This window comes from Phascolarctos cinereus, unplaced genomic scaffold, assembly GCF_003287225.1.
Source record: "Phascolarctos cinereus isolate Bilbo 61053 unplaced genomic scaffold, phaCin_HiC Scaffold_5;HRSCAF=322, whole genome shotgun sequence".
NCBI lineage: Eukaryota > Metazoa > Chordata > Mammalia > Diprotodontia > Phascolarctidae > Phascolarctos > Phascolarctos cinereus.
Window position 1 is genome coordinate 375971240 of NW_027555958.1, and position 19969 is coordinate 375991208.

At 43.7% G+C, this 19969-nt stretch overlaps 1 protein-coding gene across 11 annotated transcripts in view; it reads right to left on the minus strand.

Annotated features, from left to right (window-relative positions):
- SRGAP2 (SLIT-ROBO Rho GTPase activating protein 2) overlaps positions 1 to 19969 on the minus strand; it is a 254626-nt gene that overhangs the window by 107554 nt on the left and 127103 nt on the right. For all 11 annotated transcript variants that reach the window (XM_021003033.2, XM_021003030.2, XM_021003034.2 and 8 more), the window contains exon 4: positions 11651 to 11813. In XM_021003033.2, the coding sequence (XP_020858692.1) occupies positions 11651 to 11813 (163 nt within the window). The remainder of the gene's footprint in view (positions 1 to 11650; positions 11814 to 19969) is intronic.

Sequence of the window (19969 nt, forward strand, 5' to 3'; positions counted from 1 at the left end):
TTTTTAATCAGTTAAGATATTGGTGGACTTAAGGTAGGATTTTTGGCTACCCTGGATACTTTCGGACTAAGAGATAACGGCTTAATCCTACCTTTCCCATGAAGCCTTTCCTGAGCATCCCTCTTAGAACACTCCTGGTCTGTCCTACTCTTTATTTGTTACTTATTCAACAAGCATTATTTACTATTCTTTCTTATTACCTTTTCTGATTTTCCCCTAAATGCCAATGCCCTCCCCTCCCAAATTACCTTATATTTAACTACTTTGTATGTATGTATTTATATTTCTATATATTTGTATTTGTTAACTTTATATGTTTTCAAATGTACTACTTATCTCCCTTATTAGAACCTAAGTTTCTTGTGAGTAGGGATTGTTTCATTCTTTGTATCTGCACCTAATACAATGCCTGGTACATAGTAGACACTTAATAAGTTAATGATTGATTACTAATATAAAGTGATGCATTATTAATGGTTTCATGAGAATATGCTCTTGTCCTATGGTTAGACTGTAAGCAGACTGAGGGCAGGAACTATGTTTTACATTTATTTTGTACTCATCTCATCTCAGCCTAAAACAATGCTAAAGAAAACTAAACGTGTTGGTTTTTTTTTTAATGGTGTTAAATTGAATTGACCCAACAATCTGGCCACTGTGATTTTAAAGTAATGCTCATTCTTCTCAGAGAGGCCTTAAAAGAGGGAAGGGAAATAGGCCATGTGTTTTCCTCTGGCCTAAGTGTTCCAGGACCAAGCAGCTAGAAATCAGAGTAGAATGAAAACTTGTTTGCTACTCTCCACCTTTAGCAGAGCATCAAAAGGAAAACAAGGCCATGGGAAGAGGCAACACAGGAAAGGAAGTGAGGCCAATTTGTAGAGAAGGCTCAGATTCTCTTGGCTTCCATGAAGAAGTGATTAAAGCCAGAGGCTTCAGATCCCAATTCCCAGTCCATAGCCTCCCTTCACTCGATCTGATCAGATGCTGCTGACAAGACCTCACTGCAGGTGACAGGGATGACTCCATCCAAGAAGATAAAGCTCCACCTCCAGAAGCAAGAGCATTAAACAGACATCATCTTGCCCCAGCAGAGCTTTTAGCTCTGAGGAATTCAAAGCACTTTCCACACATCATATCACTTACTCCATCAACATCCCAAATCATCTCAACATTTCTACAGTGAGAGAAACAGATGCCCAGTACAGGGCAAGGAGCTTCCCAAGGGCATTCAAGGAGCCACTGCCAGAGCTGAGAACTGACCCTGAAGAATCTGGATTCCCAAAGATGCTAGAGAACTGTGCTGCAAAAAAGCCAAGGAAATGAGAGGAAAAGGGTGCCATCTTGCTAGCCATCACACAAAACCTACGGGGGGACTTCAACAGGACTGTTAGAAAGTCCTGTTGCTGAACTTAAAAACCAATCACTGCCCAACAGATCCTGATTAAAAAGGAGAACCATAAGAAAGGAAACAAGAGATCCCAGGAATCCTGCCTCTCAGCCTTGTGCTTGGCTAAGGGCTCCCAGCTCCAGAAGGGATATCCCAAGAAGATGTTCTCACCAAAGGAAAAGCCAAGACGGGCAGATTTCCTGGGTCCCTACAGTCTTATTAACCCCCCAAATTAGTGTATGTATGCCTGCCCTCCTCCCAGAACAGCGGTGGAGGACTAGGAATAGAGAATAGTACACCCATGATCAGATGTGGTCCCGCAGTCAGTTGATTTTACTTAACTGTTTTTAGCAAGGTGATATTCCAGGGCAGTTTGGGGAACAGTATATTGGGAAATGACTATGGTATAAAAAAACCAAAGAACATCAATAAACTTTGAAAAATAACTAAAATAAAATGGCCAAAGAAGAGAGGAAAAAGTTAGAGTAAAAGGAATCCATGCTGCCACTAAGCTCTGTGACATTAGAAACTATATAGCTTATTTAAAATCTGCCTCTCCTCCACCTTGCACAGTACTCTGTACACAGAAAGCATTTAATAAATGTTTTTGAATGGATGCATGAATATTAACTTAACAAGAACTTAAATGTAACTTGCAATTTTACAACAGCTAGATTCAAGAAAGTAGGCTATTGATACTGTTAGTAACCCTAGTAGTAGTAATAACATTTGTATGACTCTTTCCTGCAATGAAGTGCTTTATATAAACTGTCTCATTTGAGCCTTACAAACACCCTGCTAAGTAGGCAGTCCTGGCATTACTACCTAGTTCTCAGGAGTACTGTGAGAGAAGCACTTTGTAAATAGCAAAGTGCTTCATCAAGCTTTCATATAATTAGCCCTAGGAAATGGCAGCTCCCTGAAGTTGAGAGATTTTCCTAATATAGCACACCTGATGATGATGATGATAGCTCAAATGTATATATCATCTTAAGGTGTTTACAAGAAGCTTTCTTCCTAACAACCCTGTTAGGTAAGTTCTATTATTATCCCCATTTTACAGATGAAGAAACTAGAATTTAGAGGTGAAAAGGACTTTAAACATCATACTAGATAAACTAAACAGGTTTGTTATACTCAATACTGATCAGAGACATTCTGAAGTTGTTGTGTAGGCGATATTCAAATATTCTATCAAATGGAGAATCCTGCCTAGGACTGCCCCTAGACCACAACCCTCCATTGCCCAGGGCCTAACACCAAGAGATGACTTATTTGGTAGGCCAGAAATACACTAAGAAAGAGAAGCCACAAGCATGGCTAGAGCTATGCCAACAAGTGGGTAGAATGTAACTCTTTAAAGAGCCAGTTGGGCATTACCAAGGCCTCCAGGAAACCTGGGAGACCTTGGCTGTAGAATGAACTGTGGTCACTGGCCAAGAGGGGGTCTCCTAGCTAGTAAGGAGCAGAACAGAAATGTGAATCAAGGTTTTCTAACTCAAGATGTAGGACTTTTCCTGATGCTCTAAGTCGCTTGGTTCACAGGTGATATTGCTTGCCCAAGATGACAAACAAGTCAGTAGCTGCCAGAGCCCAAGTTTTTTGAAGGCCAGTGATCTTTCCAGTGGAATACAATGGCCTCTTCCATAGAGTAGGAGGAGCCTGGGAGCTCTACTCAGCACAGAGAAAGGTAGGACCAGGCAAAAGTATCTGAGAAACCAGTGTAAATACAAACAGAGGGAAGAAGACGATGCGGAATATGAAACAAAATAGAGGCACTATCTCAAAAGAAGACTAAGGAAAATGTCTTTGTTATAAAGAAGAATTGTACTCAACGCAGCCAAGCAAAAGACAAAGGCAAATGGAATCCAAAGGAGCCAACTCTATAAAAACAGACACAAGCTCCCCATTGGCCCTTGGCGGGGCAGCCAAGGTGCTGGATGGAAGTGCTGGCTCAAACTTAGAGGTCTGCTCTTCCCTGAGGGTTTGACTGCACCACTAATAATAGACAATTACAAAGGCAGCCAGTCTTCCAGCTTACCAGTACAGAACTACTACAGCCTTGCTGTTGCTACTGGGATCAGAAGCTGGCTCCACTCCAGGGCTTCCACCCTTGTGGGTACTGTTTCCACTCAGGGTAATAAGTATTTACACACGGACTGAGGACAGCAGGTGCTGGATGATGAGTTCTATTAGTTAGTTACTCTTCTTCACTCAGCACGGAGGCAGCAAGCCACGTGTAACCTGTCCCACTGCCTCCTCCTGCCCCAGGCCTGCAAGAGGTACAGAGTTAAGTCAAGTGCTCAAAACCAAGCCCCACACAGCAGCCGTAACTGAGCTTACTACTGACTTGCGGTGCACAGTCATCGTCTCCCTGCGATGCCACTAACAGCTTTGTATGCAGTGCAAATGACTGAGTTTCAGAGAATTCTTCAGGTGGTTTAACCAGAGAAGCCTCAATCAACTGAAGCAGAGACACACCCAAGACATACTGTCTTTGGACTGCTGCTCGTGTGTACGTTTGATCTCTCCAAAGAGATTTGCAGATCTCTCTGAAGGCAAGAACTCTGTCTCCCCCTTCCCTACCTCCCTCCCTGGAACCTAGCCTAGCGCCTCTTGGGAAGCTACTCATCTTATTCAGTGGCTGGTTTACTGGCCTGAGACAATGCTGGAATATCAGATGGCTTAAAAGTGTTTGTCTTTGGTCCACTCTTCTTTCTATTGAATGCTTCTCCTCGTCCTCCCCGCTCCTCAGGGCCTCTCTTCCCCTTAGTTTGAAGGGTGTAACATAACCAAGGTCTGTGGATGTTCAACTCCTAGCACACTGAGCTCTTAACAGAAATGCACTGCAGAAATCTAATAGATAAAATATAATAAAAAACCTATTTAGGCAAAAGAATTGGCCATCTTTGATGCAGACACTCTTCATGTTGTATCTCCCCAAGTTCCGAGAAAGACTGGGACCATCCTGAGAGCAGTACCAAGGGACAGGACCTGTTGGGAGCCGTAGGCACGACGTCACGGCAGCTATGGCTCCTGATGCTCTTTGAGCTTTGGCAATGAATCTGACTCTCCTTATCAGTGGAGATACCTCTGGAGTGTCTGGCAGCCTTCCATCCCAGCTCAAATAAACCCAGACCTCACATCCTACTGTTTCTCTCCAAAGAGTATCTCTTCATCAGACATAGGAAAAGCAAAGCTTAATTGGATGAATCCAGGCCTTGCTACTGCCCAGACAAGCCCAACAACTATAGTGAAAGGGAGCAGCTGGCTACAGAGAACCATGAAACCCTGTTAGGATCAGATGGAAATTCCAGCAATAGAGATTCAAAGCAGGGGACAAGGGAGGGAAGACACCATCAGTCATACTACTGTTTCCTTCAAAGATGTCCCAGCCCTGCTCTGAACCCTGCCTCAAGAGAACAGCTTGTGAAGACACAGCTCAGAAAAGCACATATTCCTCCCCTATGACCTCCACCAATCATTCACTTAAAATGAGCCCTTTAGGACACACATCACACTCTGCTTGGGCCCTGTGGGGACTTCTGCTCTGTTTCTTGGTCATCCCCAATGCCACTGAAGAAGCAGCTCTTCAGAGACAGCACCCCCTCCATTCCCACACATATCAAGTAGCTGGATGAAAAGAGTGAGTAGGAAACCCGTCCCAAGCAGGAGCCAGGATGGGTTGGGTCCCCCTCTTCTGGAACCTCTTATCCTTCTTCACAAGGGCTAGTGCCCTTCAGAATGTGCTAAAGGAAATCCGAATAGTCACAACAATTCTTTCTTAATTGAGTTACCAATGTTGATCTGAGCTGCCTGTCAGTGGGGGTGCCCTTAGTGACATTAACTGACAGCCTGGGACATTTTCTCTGCAGCATGCTCCTTCTCTGCCAGCTGGGCTGCTTATTGGTCAGAGGCCAAAACATCACCAAAACTGAAGCAGAGAGCCCTGGGCTGGTGGCCTAAGGAGCTTGGACCAGGCCCTGCGGCAGGCACGTCCCTTCATTATTCTGGACCTCAACTGCCTAGACTGTAAAATTTGGAAGGCAGAAAATCTTTGAGGTCCTTAAATCCAGGATTCCATGACTCTGCTTTATCAATGCCTTCCCCCGATCTACTTGACCTTGCCTAGGGGCAGACCCAACCCACACATGCAGGATTTCCATCCAGACTGAAACAGGAGAGAGAATGCTTACCTAGAACCTGACCTAACTTTCCTAAAGAAGCCCAGTGACTACAATGGCAAGAATTTTAGCTCAGAGGACGCACCTGAGTCTGAATCCGGGCTCTGTCTCTTACTACCTTGGGTGACCTTGGGCAAGTACTTCATCTCTCTTGCTTCTTTACCTATAAGAGGATAAGCCCCAAGATCCCTTCCAGCCCCAAACTATAATGCCCGAGCATCCAGAAGGGAACTGTCAGAGGCAAAGAGTCAAGGCCCTGACAAGAGAACCAAGAGCTTGGGTAGGAAGGGAGGGCATGGAGGAGGAGTGATTCAGAAAGTGTCTGGGGCGCCGGAATAAACCGCTGGTCTTCTTTGCTGAAGTCTAAGGAGCTATCAGAGGTTACAAAATGCTAGGCTCAAGGGAAGGACAGACAATTCGTATGTCCTCCAACTGAGGGAAGGGAGATCGGGAGAAAAGGCCCATCTTCCCAACTGGGAAAGCAGCCACAGCCCAGGTTGATTTTAGCCAGCAACTGCGGGGTGGGAGTGAGGGGAGACTGATTTCTGTTCTCTAATGGGTTCTTCAGCACACACAACTCCTACAGAGACCAAACGAAACAGAAAGCCCAGGCCGCTGGCAGTTAAGACTTTGCACTGCTTTGGTCACTGGTTTTGAAGCCCAAGCACTAAACAAACGAAGGTGGCAGCAATAATATTTGCCCAAACCTTGGCTCCAAGGGGGTCAGACAGATTTAGCTTTCATTCCATGGAAAGGAGGCACTGGGACGCCAAATGAGTAGTTTTCCCTTGAGCCCCTGCACAAAGCAGGTCTGTTTCTAGGCTGAGGCTGAGGGGCTGATTTTCCCAGATGTCCCATTTAGCTGGAGGAATCTCTGCTGCTGCCTCATGCAAAATGAAAAAGCTGCTTCAGCAGCAAGAACCGCAAACCAGGGGGGCAGTGGAGGGGATCCCTTGAGGGGCCCAGCAGCATAGACAAAACTCTTGTGCTGCTGCCCTGATAGCCTGAAATCTGTCTGCATTAGCTGTGGCCCAGATTCTGGGCCAATTTCCACATTCAAGCAGCCCCTGACCTCCCTCTCACTATGAATTCTCACTCTGGGGAGACCAAGCACGCTGCCCCATTTTGTTTACGACTTCCAGTTGCTCATCCAATCACCTGGTATGGATAAGGATCAGAGGGGTGCCAAATGCTGGTGTCTTAAACCCTAGATATAGTACTTATTACTTTGCACCTCGAATATTCTATCTCAAATACTTGCATTTCAATTCTTCCTACTCCCCACCTCCCTTCTCCCTCCTCTCTCCCCCAAACAATTCCATACATCACTGCCAGATTAATCTTCCTAATACACAGCTATAGTCACATCACTCCCTGGCTACTCAAGGGCTACTCAAATACCCTCACTGCCTACCAAATCAAGTCCAAAGCAGTTTGGCATTTAAGCCTTTCCACAATTTTGCTGCCACTTACCTTTTCAGCCCTATCTGGCATTACTCCCTTTTCATAGCAACTAGGTGGCTTGGAGTTGGAATACTTGAGTTCAAATGCTGCCATAATAACTATGTGACCTTATTCAAGTGACTTACCCTCCCTCAGACTCAGTTTCCTCATCTGCAAAATGAAAGGAAGGGCCTAGATGGCCTCGAAGGTCCCTTCCTCCTCTAAATTGATGATTCTATGGCTCCTGTCTTCCAGGAAAACCAGACTTCTTTGTCTTCCGCAAACATGTTCTCTACTTTCCTGCACCTGAGCTTTGTTAGCTTATACCATTCTCGGTGCTTAGAATGCCCTTCCGTGGCACCATTGCCAGCTGAAATCCCACCCATTCTTCTAGAGCCTGCTTAAATGCCACTACCAGTAAGCCTTTCCAGATTTCTCCTGCTGGAGGAAGAATCTGGAATTCATTTTCACGATCTTCTTTGAAATATATTTATTTGTGCTGAGCCCATTTTATATGTGTTAGCTTCTGGAGGTAGACAGTATGTCTTATTCATTTCTGTAACTCCCTCACCATCTAGTTGGTGCTCAATAAATGTTTACTGAATTGAATTATGTTTAGCTTTCCTTCAAAGGTCTGTGATTAAAAAAAAAATGCAGGGCAGAGTATTCTACAACTATGCGAAATACCTGGAATTACTTGCCAAGATATGAAAAAAAATCTTAGTGTGCTCTAGTTTATGAATTCCAGGAATATCATTCATATAAAAATTTTCCTGTTGGAAAACAGTTGGAAAAAGACTGAGCTGGTTCAAGTAGATTTGGAAATAGATTTCCCAGATCATAATCTTTTTAAGCTTATAAAACTAGCCAGCGGATTCAAGTCCATTAGCAGCATAGAAGTCTCCATGGGCCATTCCTACCAGAGGAGAGAAGAAATTTGGATTGGCCCTTGTGTTGCTGGATCCAAATCCACTCAAAAAGCAAGGAGCCAGACTCTTCCACTCCCACATGTGGATCCAATTCCAACTTCTGGGTTCTGAGACACCTCATGAAATAAACACGCCAGCCTGCAAAAATGGGCTCCAACACAAAAAGCCATGACCTGAGGAACAGCATTTTCTCCTGGGATCTCCCAGGTACAGCTGTCCAAAAGGAGCCTGAGCTGTGCTCCTCACTCCCCACCGATAAATGTCTCCAAGCAGTGGCAGGATGCACACTGTTGAGGATGCTGTAGGAGGGTTTTCTATTCAAGGACCAGTTGGAACAGGAGGTATCCGAGGTCCTTTCAAACTGGTGAGAGCTTGTGAAACCACATTTCCATCTAAAATGTCTGACAAAAGAACTATTTTCTCCCTTGGCCCAGCTCATTCTCTCCTCTCATTTGCTTTTATCTCTGCTATCACAATTTACCATGCATTAGAGGGTCTGGCAACAAAGAGGCAGGAGCTTTGAATGCAAGCTGCTCCTCTTCTCTGAATCAAAGCATGCTGGATCTAGAACAGCCCATAGCAATCATTGAATTCAAGGGTTCTTCACCTCTCTGTGTCACAGACCTCTTTGGCAGTCTGGTGAGGCTTCAGACCCATTTACAGAAAAAATATTTTTAAATGCATAAAATAAAATACAGAGGCTTGGAAAGGAAACCAATTATATTAAATGAAAAACAAGTTCATGGACCCCCAGGCTAGGAACTCGTAACCAGATTTGACTCTGTCATTTCACAGATGAGGAAATGGAGGCCCAGAGATGAGAAATCACCTGCTCACATTCACACTACTGGGTAGTGGCTAATGGATCGACCACTCAATAGGGAGACTTTCTGGAAAAGGATGCTGGCCTGGCAGAACCCAGCAGGAAGCTTGACAAATACCTGGTAGGGGCAGCCAGCCGAGCCTGTTAAGTCTGGTTATGAAATTCCAACCAGAGGGATTTCCACCCTTCTCAGGGTCTTGATACAGGTATGTAAGTGGCTTCTGAAATGGGCATGTGGCATTTCATGCTTGCCTACATACCACACTTCACCATGAACAAAATGACCTCAAGTTTCATTTACATTGGAGGAGGAATGGTTTGCTTGCCTGTTAATGCAAAACAAAGTCGTTTGCCTCTAGCTTAGGTAGATCTGATCCATTTCCATGACTCCCCAGGTCAGCTTTTCCCTTGGGGCTCCCTGCCCACACTGGACCCCACTGAGAGGAAAGAAATGACTATTCCTTAGAACGGACCAGGGAGAATGAAACCTGGCTGCTGGTCAGCAATCTCATATAAATCTCTCATCAACTACAATTTAATTGCTGAAAAAAGTCTGAAAAGGTCACAAATAGGTCCTGTGAGGAACAGGGACCTCTCCTTTATACCCCCAGGAATGGAAACGCATACATAGCTCAGGGAAGTCAAGCCAGAGTCCATGGCTAAGAATGTCAATGCTGAAGTGGATTGTGCTGTCAGACAGCCATAGACCTCTGGGTCTGCAGCAGCTCCCACGACAGCAGGCTGATGGCAATATGCTGAGGGAGCACTCTGGTGCCTGGAGATGCTTGTAGTATTGGCCCCCGGGGCTCACCTGCCCTCAAAAAGATCCTAAAACACCAGTAGCAGCACTGAGGGGTGTACAGGGCTTTCTTTTAACCCAGACCTCTCTGACAATTTCTCTGGCTGGGGGAAGATGATGAACACGCAAGACAGGATAGCTCTCCTAAAGGGCTTTCCCCAGAATCACAGACAGGACAGAGGCTAGGACTGCCCTCCCCAAGAGATCTCAAGCATATCTGAAGGTTTCATTAAAGCAGCACCAACTACTGTCAAGATTTCACTTGACTAGACTTGAATGTGACTTACATTCAAGTCAGTATGTAGAGGCAAATAATGAAAAACAATGCCAGTGGAGCTGGGGCAGATGTGGAAAGGGGTGGAAGAGCATCCTCTGATGCTGCCTACGATTGCTTCTCCACACCATTAAGAACAGATCAAAGGGAAAGATCCCCGGCATGCCTGCTTCTGAAATGGAACCCAACTACCTACCCAATCCAGTCAGAAGGCTGACACAGATTAAAGAGGTCCACATCCAATTGTCAAGGCCTCTCCCTTTTCTCAGCTGGAGGATCATATCCCCCATGTCCTGCCTCTAAAAAGCCAAGAATCTATGGATTGTGTGATAGATACCACATTTCCATAGCTGAAAAATAATCCAGTGGACTAATTGTGTAACAGCACATTTCCCAAATGACCATTATTTCCATGGCTCCCACTTATTTTCTCCTTCCATTTGCTGTCTCAGGGATCACAGTTTACTAAGCTTTAGAGCAGTGGTGGTGTCAAACTCGAAGAGAAAGATGGCATCATATTGACACTATGTTCTACCGTAATTGTATTTGCTTTGTTAATTACATTTTAATCTGGTTCTGCAGATGCTTTTTTTTTAGAGGATCTGAAGATATGAAAAGAAAAATATAGAGAAAAAAAAAGATTCAAAATAATGTTTTCTTCAGGATGGTGAGAAGAGGAAAACCAGGTCCTGAAACAACACCAAACCAGGAAGAGGGTCAGAAAGTTTCACCTCAAAAATATAGAAAACAACAACTGACTAAAAGCTCTGCCTATATATCCACATCACAAGGATATTTAATGGAGTTAGCTTTTTTTTCCCAAAACGTGATAGAGTTTTGTCAAGTGGAAACCTATAGATTCTCCCTCCTAAGGATGACAGTATTTCATGTACAAGGGTGAAGGGCATTTGCCACCATATACAAACAGCTTTCAACTGGAGAAAGCTGACTTGCCTTCTTTTAGAAAAAAATGATTCCACACAGAACTCAAGGTACCAGAGTTTAGAGATCAGCATCTTGTTCTATAGAAAGCACGGTGTAATGCTAAGACCAACCATTAGCCTTAGAGCCAAAAGTTACTGTTTCAAACCTTGGCTTTGCCCAGAACTTGGGCAAGTCACTTTGACCCCAGCTTCTTCATATGTAAAATGAAGAGGTTGGAAAATGATTTCTAAGGCATTCCTAGCTCTCTGATATCCTCTAATCCCCAAAAGTCCATCTCTAATTTAGAAGGTGATACTGGAAATTATAAGGATCACAGAGTGAGGTTCATAAATCATGCTAAACCCAGGAGGAAAAGAAATGTTGCAATATTAATAGATAATCAAGTTCCCAAGCCCATCATAGCCAAACAACTCCTGGATCAAGTCTGTGAAAGAGCTGAACCAAGAAGTATGTGGGCTTGGAAAGTGAATTAGAATAAGAGAACATGAAATCATACTCAAGGCCCTCAAGTCTGAACAGTTTCCCAAATAAAGTAATGTTCTACTGCAAATCACCAAAACAGAACTAGCAATCGATACACGATGATGTAAATGATGACTAGTGCTACAAGCCCACCCACTAGCAAACTATCTTGGCGTATCCTTTATGTGACAACCTTGCAGATGGCCGCGTGCCACGGCTGCTACTGATTCATCCCTGGCAAAGAGAAAAGAATGGGGATTTCATGTATTTCATTGTATTTGGACTTGATAGAAGAAGAGATGGCTGCAAATATGCTTAGGAGGCTAGCAAGGATTGGTTTGGCATTTACATGCATGGTGTGTTAAATACCCTCCAGCATCTGTATGTAAGGCCCCGTCTAATACCTTTTTAAAGAGCCTTCCAGAATCTTCACTGACTTGGACAAAGCGGGGGATGATGTTGTTCAGGTATATGTCGCTCAGGGTGGTGTGATCCCTGCTCTCTCGTTTCACTTGGTTCAAGAGGAGGTTCCAGCAGTTAACTGGCGAGAGAACATTCTGATCCTTCCTACAGAGAGAGACAGAGAGAAAGCAAATGGTGAGAAAGACGAGCCAGTCTCAATGATGACAACCTAACCCACATGGACACAAGGGTTACAACCAGGGCTGTGCTAGAGCTGGCTTATACCAGCTCTCATAGACTGTTAAATTTTTGGTGCTCAGAAATCAGCAAGTACTACAGATCAAGGCTTGATTCATTATTATTTTTTTATTATGTAACGCAGATTAAACTTACAGGTGTACCTTGTTTATATTTCTCCTCCTCTAACTCCTTCCCTAGCTAGATATTAAACACTGACCAGGACATCACTAGCTAGAACTAATTCAGAAGTGTGGCCTCTTTCCTGGGAGAAACTATCTCAAACTTCTTTTTTTTTCCCCCCTTTTCTAAATAAGGAAAAGAGCCAGACTTTCCTCTCTGGGGATAGACAAGCGTTAGGTACTGAACCAATTCTATCTTATGCATTTCAGGTTACGTAAAGAGGGAACTACGACACATTATGTGCCAGGAATAAGACTTCTGATGGAGAAAATATCTAAAAACCCTCCTCTTTTTAAAGGAGCATGCCTGAACTAAGGTGTGTTTGGTAGAATGAAGCTATCCATACTCATGCTCTTGGGCAATAATCACAGAAACCAGATTTGAGCACACACATATCCTCACACACTCTTAAAGGATGATCCTAAGGCTTGTAACACTTTGCCAGAGAGTCAAAAATAATCAGGGGAAACCTCACTATACGTATTAAGCCAAATAGTATTATTTAAGGACAACAGTGAGCATCTACTCTTCCTCCAGTACTGGTCTGGACAACAAACCTCTAGAGGTTATGAGTGACTTCTGCTCCACTTGGAATCTGCATGTGTCTAACAAGAAGCACAGAAAGCAAAGGATTGTGGGCTGCTCTTTGGATAGGGATTCTGAAACAGTTCACAAGCTGCTCTCTCCCCTTTGGCCTCTTCCCTCCCTCCTGCCCCCTCCCCCCAACTCAGACTGTAAAATACAGAGAAAATAGGAATGCGAAGAGCCAGTGTGCTGAGCACCCTGTGATTTCTACTGAAGGGAATTTGGCTTGGAAGTACCTTGGGTAAATAACAATTAACAAAGAATCACTCCCCACCCAAATGGACTTCAGGACAAAGCAGATCACCAGGATCTAGGTCATACCAGAGAACAACATAGCCCAAACTGAAACACTCCTTTACCTGCCCCTCCTCCTGGAAACTTCAGGTGCAGCATTTGATACATTCATGTCCCTGTCTACTTACAGAAGATAGAATTTCACTGGGAACTAAAATATACAAAGCTCCAATATTGTCCACGAAATACTACTTGGGAGTCATAGATTCATATAATTAACTTACTTCTTGGGCCCCTCCTATACTGAATCACCACTTTCAACGTGTTTATTATCTGAAAAGGCTGAATTTGAAAAAATCCTAAATTCCAAAGAGAGAAATAATTTAGGCCTAGGTAACCAATGACATTTGAAGGGCCTCTTCACACGAACATTTATCATAGGATCACAGACTTAAAACTGGAAAGGGCTTTAAAGATTGTCTAGCCCAAGTCCTTAATTTTACCAAGGAGGAAACTGAGGCATCCAAGTGATACATCCACCACACAGATAATGAGAAGTGGAAACAGGATTCTAACTCACATCCTCTGAATCCAAATTCAGTGCTCCTGCTAACTAGGCTTCACTGCCTGTCCCAAACCATGTGGCAGATAACAGCTGGCAAACTACTTCATATAGAGATTTGGATTTCAAATGGATGTTGGTTTCTCCACTGGAAAAAAAATTCATACACCATTCATCCATGATGTTTATTAGATTGGAAGCTCCATGAAGGCAAGTACCACACCTTAAGGATCTTCACATCTCCTCCACTCTCCAGCACAGTGCTACTCATATGAAAAGATCTTAACAGATGTCTAGGGAATGAATGAATGTATGAATGATGAAGACATGATTGGGGTTTCTATTCCCATAGGGGCCAGTTAGTGTCACACAGAGAAAAATTTTTCCACACCCAAAGACAGCCTTATCCCCATCTCACCGTCTCTAAAATAGGTGCCATTAGTCAGAAAGTGTGACCCATCACCCTTTGGTGATGGCCTATCACATAGTTTCCCACTATGAGGGGGAAATAATTATGATAAGTATACTGCCCACTCCCAGTCACTTAAAACTGTTGCATTGTGGACACTGTGCACAGGGTCTGGAATCAAAGGATCTGGGTTTGAATCACACTCAACTACTCTCTACCTATCTGACCTTGGACAAATCTCCTCTGCATTCTCAGTCTCGGTTTCTTCCTCTGAAAAATAAGGGTGTTGGCTTAGATGAGAAATGTAATTTCTTTGAATTCCTTTTTCTCTGGGGCATCAGGTACTTCTAAAAATATTTCCTGGTAAAGAAGAAGGTGATTTCTGTCCCCTGCCCTCTCCCCAGGTTACCTTCTCTTGGTCATTCTGATGCCAATGACAGAGATGGTAGGAGTCAGTTAACTCAAGACTCCATGACCAAGGATCTGCATTCAAAATCCTGGCTTTGCCACTTACTCTCTGTGTGACCTCAGACAAGTAACTGAGCCTCCCTCGACTTCAAGAAATAGAATGGGCAAGACTAAATGATTCCTAAGGAACCCTTTTGGAATCCTCGTTGGCCTCCTCAAGAAAGAACGCAGAAAAACATATTTTGGATTAAAACAAAGGATTATTTTTTTTTAAATTTTACTTTTTTTAATGAACAAAAAGCTATTTTCTCTGTCTCCTACCTACCCGGAACAAAAAAAAAGGAAAAGAAGAAGAAAAAAGAAGGAAGGAAGGAAGGAAGGAAGGAAGGAAGGAAGGAAGGAAGGAAGGAAGGAAGGAAGGAAGGAAAGGAGAGAGGGAAAGGAGGGAGGAAGGAAGGATTCAAAGGATTATTTTTAACCCTTATTTACCATGACAGAATTAAATCCAATGAGCCTTTCTAAAGGTAGAGTTACTCTAAATAGATAATAAAGAGTGTTGAGAATAATACCACTTCATACTTATATATTTTAAATTATCAGTGCACGTTCACTTCTATAATCCCCATTCTCAAAGCAACCATAATTAGATAATGATCTCTGATCACAATTTCCTGTGCTTCGACTGTCCTCTCCCTTACTTCTCCCATACCAGTTCTTCATGCTCCTCCTGGAGTCTGGCCCCATGACATCTCCCTACCTCATCAGTCTATCATTGTTTCTCCAGTCCATCAGCATTATTCTCCCTACCCAGACTTGATCTTAGAGCCAATCACTTCCACAACCATGTCTCTTCCAATCCTGACACCTTTGACCCCTTGACAACCTGCCATTTTCATTCTGCTGCTCCCACTATCTTTCACCAAAACGGCAGAGGGGGAAAATCAGGAATTAGGGTGATTGGATTGCTACAATGCATGCATTTTAACCTTAACAAGGTTCTCCCTGCTGCACTGTAGTTCTTGTCTTCCTCCCTTACTGACTTATCACGCTCTGTTCCACAGCTGTTTTTACATTTCTATGTACTCATGATGACTTTAATTTCCACCCCTTTCCCCATCTCCATAACTCTTATCAGGGTATCTATCCTTTCCTTTACCAATCCCTGTGATGAAGGACAGGTCAGTCACTCCTAGGCTAGCACCCCTGCTACCATGCTGAGCATCTCTCATCAACTACCTCACCAGCTCTGACTCTACCCTAGAAACCCCTTCCATTCATCTTCTCTGCTACTGCTTTTGACTTCCTTTGCATCCCTAGAATTTAGTACAATGCCTGACATGAAGTAAACATTTAAATGCTGGTTGACTGATTGACTGACTGACTGCTTGAGTGCTAATGACTCTTAGCTGGAGTCAAGTTACACAATCACGTCTGTCTCTCTGTCCGTCTTTCTCCATAGTAGATATTGTAAACCAGTGGTGTCAAACTCACACAGAAAGGGGGGCACTAAACCATACATAAGGACTCCAGGGGCTACCATACTGACTTAGAAAACAGCACATTTGCATTATCTATGTTCTAATTTTTAAAAATTTATTTTGTTAAATATTTCCAAAGGACATTTTAATTTTCTGGGCCACACTCAGGAATGTCACTAGCCTAGCGTTTGAAATCTCTGTTACAAATCTTCTCTACTCTCCTCAAGGCTCCTCTGCACAGCTTTCCTCTCTCCTTAGTGGAGCCCCTCACCTCCTACTTTACTGAGAAAATAGAGGCTGGAAAATAGAGGTGAATGATCCTTTTCTCTCTGCTAATCACTAAATCCAGTGGCCTTCTATCAGTCATCATCCTTGACCTCTCGACTATTTTTGGCATTGCCGACTACCTCTATCTCCTGGATACTCTCTCCTCTCTCTCTCCTTTTGTGACACTGCTTATCTCTTGGTTCTCAGAGGCAGCTAGGTGGTGCAGTAGATAGAGAATGAGGCCCAGAGTCAGGAAGACCTGAGTTCAAATCAAGCTTCAGACACTTACTAGCTGTGTGACGCTGGACAAGTCACTTAACCTCTGTTTACCTCAGTTTCCTCAACTGTGAAATGGGGATAATAACAGCAGTTACTTTGAAGTATTTCTGGGGGGATCAAGCGAGAAAATAATAATTGTAAAGAGCCTAGCACAGGACCTAGCACATAGTAGGCACTATATAAATGCTTATTTCTTTTCCTTCCCTTCATTCCACCACCTCGTTACTCCTGAGTATTCTTTGTGGAATCGTTATTCCTGTCGTGTCCATTTACAATGGGCATATCCCAAGGGCTCTGTCCTGGGCTCAGTTCTTTTCTCATTCTACAACTCCAGACCCCATCTCTTGATGATCTCATCAGTTCCCACGGCTTCAGTTACAGCTTCAGTAGATGACTCAAAGACCTGTCTACCTAGCCTTCATCTTCCTCTGGGCATTAGTCCCACATCACTAACCACATCCCGGACATTTTTACCTGGTTCTTCAGAGGCACCTCAAACTCACATAACTTTCCAAAACACAATTCATTAACTCCCCTCCCTAAGGCCGCCATTATTTCTCTTCTTTCACTATTTATGCTAAAGATACCACCATTTTTCAAGTCAAGCGTGCAAGTCTGCAACCTTGACTCTTCTCCCTCACTGCTCATAGCCAATAGCTGCCAAGCTTTGTTGATTCTACCTCTAGAATTCATCCCTCTCTCTTTGCTCACACAAACTAAGGTCTGGTTCTGGCTCTTGCCATTGCTTGCCCAGACAACAGCCTCCTAACGGGTCTCCTTGCTTTCAATATCCACCCTCTCCAGTCCATCTTCCACCCAACTGGGATTCTCAAGTTGGAGATCTTACCATGTGACTCCCATGCCAAATAATCTTCAATGACTCCCTATGGCCTTCGGATAAGACTCCAGTTGCCCAGTTTGGTATCTCAAGCCCTTCACAATCTGCTTTCAGTCTCCCTTTCTAGGCCTGCTGTCCATTGCTCCCCTTCATACATTCTATGTTCCAGAGAAACTGGTCTGCTTGATGCTCCCTGTGGATGGCACTCCATATTTTACAGCTGGGCTGTTTCATGGGCTGCCTCCTAAGTTCAGAAAGTCCAAGGCGCCATAAGGCCTTCACTGACCTTCCTTCACTAGTGGTTGGCCCCTTCTGAAATGATTTTATATTTGCTTATTTGTGTAAAAATGTATCTTTTCAGTAGACTGTAAGATCCTTGAGGCCAAGTTTTACTTTATTTTTGTCCCTATACCCCCGATGCCTAACACAGTGCCCTGTACAATTCATGCTTTATAGGTACTTACTGCAAACTACCTACTACTTTAGTGTCAGAATACAGACCATTTAATTGAATTCCCTTAATATCCCCCTTTCACCCCTGTAAATCTCAGGTTTCACTCCACAAACATCTGTTTACTCTACACACAGATTATGAGAATGTTGTTGTTGTTTCAGTCATATCTGACTTTCCATGACCTCATTTGGGGTTTTCTTGACAAAAATAATAGAGTGGTTTACCATTTCCTTCTCCAGATCCTTTGACAGATGAGGAAACTGAGGCACACAAGATTAAGTTATTTGCCCAAGGTCACATAGCTAATAAGCGTCTAAGACTGGATTTGAACTTGGGTCCTCCTGACTCTAGGCCCAACAGTCCTTCTACTGTACCACCTAGCTGCCCAAGAATACAAAGATGACATAAGAGGCCATCCCTGACCTGAAGAAAATTACAGTCAAATAGAGGGGCTATTAAATGCGTTCAAATGAGGATCGTAATGATGACAAGAACAGCTGGAGTTGTTTAGTTTGGACTTGTCACTTCATTTGTTTAGAGAACTCTCAGAATCAAAGCAACCTACCAACCCAAACTGGTAACCCGTATATAACTTAGAGTCTTAGCTGCCTGAGCCACTAAGAAATCAAGAGAAGTACACATGGACATGTAGCCAGCATGTGCCAGAGGCAAGGCCTGAACCCAAGTCTTCCTATCTCTAAAACCAACCCCCCTATCCATTATGCTCTGCCCCTCTCATCCACTTCCAGCTGAAAAGCAACCTTTTCTTTCTCATTTATTTCTTATAACACTTCACCTGGATCTCTTCTTTACCCTTATTATCACATCCTAAGTTGTATCATGAGATAATTAAATAATGGGTTCAGGTGACATGAGTTGAACCAAGAAGCAAGAGTACTTCAGTAGAAAGAAATGAGGGACTATATTAGCTAGTGCACAGCTAAGTGTCCTAGTGGATGGACCACTGGGCCTGGAATCATGAAGACCTGAGTTCATGTCCCGACTCAGACACTTACAAACTACGTGACCCTGGGCAAGTCATTTAATTTCTGTCTGCCTCAATTTGCTCATCTATAAAATGGGGATCACAGGGCTGAGCCAAGATGGTGGAGTAAAAGCAGTGACTTGCTTGAGCTCTCCCCCAACCCCCTCAAAATACCTGTAAAAAATGGCTTTAAACAAACTCTAGAGCAGCAGAACCCACAAAAAGACAGAGTGAAACAAATTTCCCAAGGTTGATTGGAAAGGTCTATTGCGCCATGCTCGGAGAGGAACACAGTTCAGCATGGGCTGTGCAGGCAAAGACTAGGCCTCAGGTAACCCAGAGCGGGCCTCAGAGGACTGAATCACAGGCAGCTATGGCAGTTTCCAGACCTCTTAACCCCAAAACACCAGAGACAACTTAGAAGGTCAGTAGGAAAAGTCTGTGACCACAGTGAGAGAAAAGCTTGGTCCCAGCCCAAGTCCCAGGGCAGCCCCAAGGTGGTGCCTTCTTCTGGAGCTCCTGGCCCACAAGACAGTGGGGGAATCCAGTGGCTGATCAGAGTGGGATTGTAGGGATCTCTTTGCTGGCACTGAGGCAGGATTCTCTTGCTTTGCCCATGCATGGATCTGGGTCATCGTACTGAGTGGCGGTCCTGAGGTGAGAAGGAGCACTGGCTTGGTGGAGCTCATAGTGGTGATGGAGAACGAATCCTCCTCACAGTTCCAAGACAGAAAAGAATGCTTGTGGTCACTCACAGACCACAGCACAGGCCAGGAAAGGAAAGGAGTAAACACCTCGCATTCGATCATACCACCTTGGAAGAACTGAAAATTTACAGGTCCCTACAAGTATCTCTGAAAACAGCTGCACAAACTCCCTAATGCTTAGGACAGTACATTCTTCACAATGGAAGCAGACCACTACCTTAACAAAGAGTTTATAACTCAAGTAATTGGCTGGGAACATGAGCAAACTATGCAAAAAAAGTCAGACCATAGAATCTTTCTTTGGTGACAAAGATCAAAACATATAACCAGAAGAAGACAACAAAGTCAAAGCTCCTACATCCAAAGCCTCCAAGAAAAATATGAATCAGTCCCAGGCCATGGAAGAGCTCAAAAGGATTTTGAGAAGCAAGTAAGAGAAGTAGAGGAAAAACTGGGAAGAGAAATGAGAGTGATGCAAGAAAATCATGAAAAACAAGTCAACAGCTTGCTAAAGGAGACCCAAAAAAATACTGAAGAAAATAACACCTTAAAAAATAGCCTAACCCAAATGGCAAAAGAGGTCCAAAAAGCCAATGAGGAGAAGAATGCCTTAAAAAGCAGAATTGGCCAAATGGAAAAGGAAGTCCAAAAGCTCACTGAAGAAAATACTTCCTTAAAAATTAGAATGGAGCAAT